This window comes from Protobothrops mucrosquamatus, unplaced genomic scaffold (genome assembly GCF_001527695.2).
Source record: "Protobothrops mucrosquamatus isolate PMUCROS unplaced genomic scaffold, P.Mucros_1.0 scaffold79, whole genome shotgun sequence".
In the NCBI taxonomy this organism is placed as follows: Eukaryota; Metazoa; Chordata; class Lepidosauria; order Squamata; family Viperidae; genus Protobothrops; species Protobothrops mucrosquamatus.
This window is the reverse complement of record NW_015386456.1, coordinates 131,435-134,165: the sequence shown is the minus strand read 5'-3', so window position 1 is coordinate 134,165 and position 2,731 is coordinate 131,435. Positions and strand designations below refer to the sequence as shown.

The following is a 2,731-nucleotide window of genomic DNA, read 5'->3' as shown; positions in this document are numbered from 1 at the left end:
AAAGAAGAGGGAGTCAAGCTATTCTCCAAGGCGCCTGAAGGCAGGACAAGAAGCAACGGGTGGAAACTAATCAAGGAGAGAAGCAACCTAGAACTAAGGAGAAACTTCCTGACAGAACAATTAACCAGTGGAACAATCTGCCTCCAGAAGCTGTGAATGCTCCAACACTGGAAGTTTTTAAGAAGAGACTGGACAGCCATTTGTCCGAAATGGTATAGGGTTTCCTGCCTGAGCAGGGGGTTGGACTAGATGACCTTCAAGGTCCCTTCCAACTTTACTATTATTATTATTAAGTTTTCTGAATGCCTTCCGATTTTCAAGAAGCCTTAAAATGTAGCCAGAATTGGAGACAGTAACTAAAGCTAGAATTCTGCCAAAGCTGGCTAAGTTTATTTCCCGAGCTAGGCGTTTCCTACGCACCTCTCCTCTCCCAAATATAAGATAACCCTATCCTGTATTTGTGCATTTGCAACACGAAAACCAGGACGCTTTCACACACTGGAAAAAAAAAACTTTTTTTCCCTTTAGTATGAGGACTGTTATTTGAAAGACTTCATTTTACAAGTAGTCCGTCAAGTTATTGCTTTTTAATTTAAAAGTTTAAAGATTATAGCTTTTGTATTTGAGAACATAGAATCAGGTTATAATAAGATAATAAAGATGGTTTCACACTTCTGACTAAAATTATAGTTCAAAAAATTCAGTGCCATTATGACAGGGATTTGCATATTTCCGTAAATATAGCTCGCATTGCTTAATTAGTGAAAAATGGCATAATTTTGATTGTGCCTGATTGAAACAGTCCCTCGGTTATCATTTCCTCTTATTAGAAGCGAATTGAGCATCCTCAATTAGGGCAACCTGTTGTCCAAGGAATGCACAGATTGCTGAACAGTCTGAAAAGTTTTATTGCAAACACTTGTATCAGAAAAGCACAGGCAAATATTTATATGGTAAGATGTTATTTCTCGAATTGTGTGAAGCAGAGTATTACCCTCTCTCCACAAATCTCGGAAGGCTGATAAAATATAAGTACTCTTTTTGAAAGCCTTTTCTAGCTTTCTTTGATAGTAAGGTCTGTCTATTACTCTACAGTTACTAATGTGTAAAGCAAACCAAGAATTGAACAGTTTCTTCCACAATTTTTTTGGGTCCCAGAAGTACAGTTTTCAGTTTCATTAGATTTCTCCTAATTATTCCAATACTTACAGTCACCTTGAAAATATCTGACCTTGAAAAATAATTGAGTTGCTAATTTTCATCTTGGTGGTTTGTTTTAGGCATTTAAAGATACTGGGAAGGCCCCCGTGGAACAAGAAGTAGCAATTCATCGAATAAGAATTACTTTGACAAGTCGCAATGTGAAGTCTCTTGAAAAGGGTATGTCACAAAATAGAACAAACATTTTTAAATGGTTGGTAGTTTACATGGTATTATCTAAGCTTGTGTATTCTTATACAAACATTGGGATGGTTCATATATTTTTGTTGTATTAATGAATTATATATAAAGCAACATGATGTGCTTGGGCTGCTATATTAGGTTTTTATTCATATAGAAATAAAATATTCTACATTGGTTATATTAGTGTTGCTATATAGTTGGCAATGAGGACAAAGACTTAATTGAACTACTATGATAAGTTTATACGCTATTCTGAGCCAACATCCAAAACAATGCTATAGTGACCTGTATGTAATGTTAAGTTAAAATTCTTGCTTTTTTACAGTTTGTGCAGATCTCATCAGAGGTGCTAAAGAAAAAAATCTAAAAGTGAAAGGCCCTGTTCGCATGCCTACTAAGGTATCTAATTTGTGGAAAGTTTATTTGTTTTCTCTTATGCCAAATTATTAAATTTTAGAAATAGTTTGTTTATTGAATATATCTTTTTGCTTACATTTTAGACTCTGCGAATCACTACGAGAAAAACACCATGTGGTGAAGGTTCCAAAACTTGGGATCGTTTCCAAATGCGTATACATAAGCGCCTCATTGATTTACACAGTCCTTCAGAGATTGTCAAACAAATAACTTCTATCAGCATTGAGCCTGGGGTGGAAGTTGAAGTTACTATTGCTGATGCTTAAATGATTGTTACGTGTATCAATAAAAGCTGTTAAGTTTTTATCATTACTGGTTGTTTGTGGTAGTGACTTTATCATGAAGATTTATGAAGTGAGTAGTTTACAGGTTTTAAGAAATGTTAGGAAAGTAATGATCAGGATAAGTAGTTATCAGAAATCTCTATGGTTTATAAATTTGTAATGGTTTGTTTCGGGTAATTGAATAGTCTAAATACAACATATAATTGTGTATAAGGATCAAACAGTTATTCTTATTCCACATATATATGCTCGGATTAAAAAAAAATNGAAGTGAGTAGTTTACAGGTTTTAAGAAATGTTAGGAAAGTAATGATCAGGATAAGTAGTTATCAGAAATCTCTATGGTTTATAAATTTGTAATGGTTTGTTTCGGGTAATTGAATAGTCTAAATACAACATATAATTGTGTATAAGGATCAAACAGTTATTCTTATTCCACATATATATGCTCGGATTAAAAAAAAATTAGTGGTAGTCCATAACCTGATTCGGCAAGTTTTAATTCTTTGGTCCTGAAAGAGTTTCTGTGATGGACAGTTTTAACTCTAATTTTAAAAAGGCACTAGATCTGTTGCACACTGTAATCTAAACCCATTTTTCCTTTATTTTAAACTATATGGAAAGTT

General features: G+C 33.8%; 1 protein-coding gene and 1 non-coding gene across 2 annotated transcripts; both read left to right on the top strand.

Moving 5' to 3' along the window:
• Nucleotides 1-1,280: 1,280 nt before the first annotated feature.
• Nucleotides 1,281-2,133, top strand: RPS20 (ribosomal protein S20; the record flags this gene model as incomplete). Its single annotated transcript, XM_015812366.1, is given in 3 exon segments — nt 1,281-1,380; nt 1,730-1,803; nt 1,905-2,133. Coding segments are annotated over 3 exon segments (357 nt in total), but the record flags the coding sequence as incomplete, so codon positions are not given.
• Nucleotides 1,603-1,667, top strand: LOC114922332. The gene has a single exon (XR_003810381.1). It is a non-coding gene; the product is annotated as a small nucleolar RNA U54 (small nucleolar RNA).
• Nucleotides 2,134-2,731: the final 598 nt, after the last annotated feature.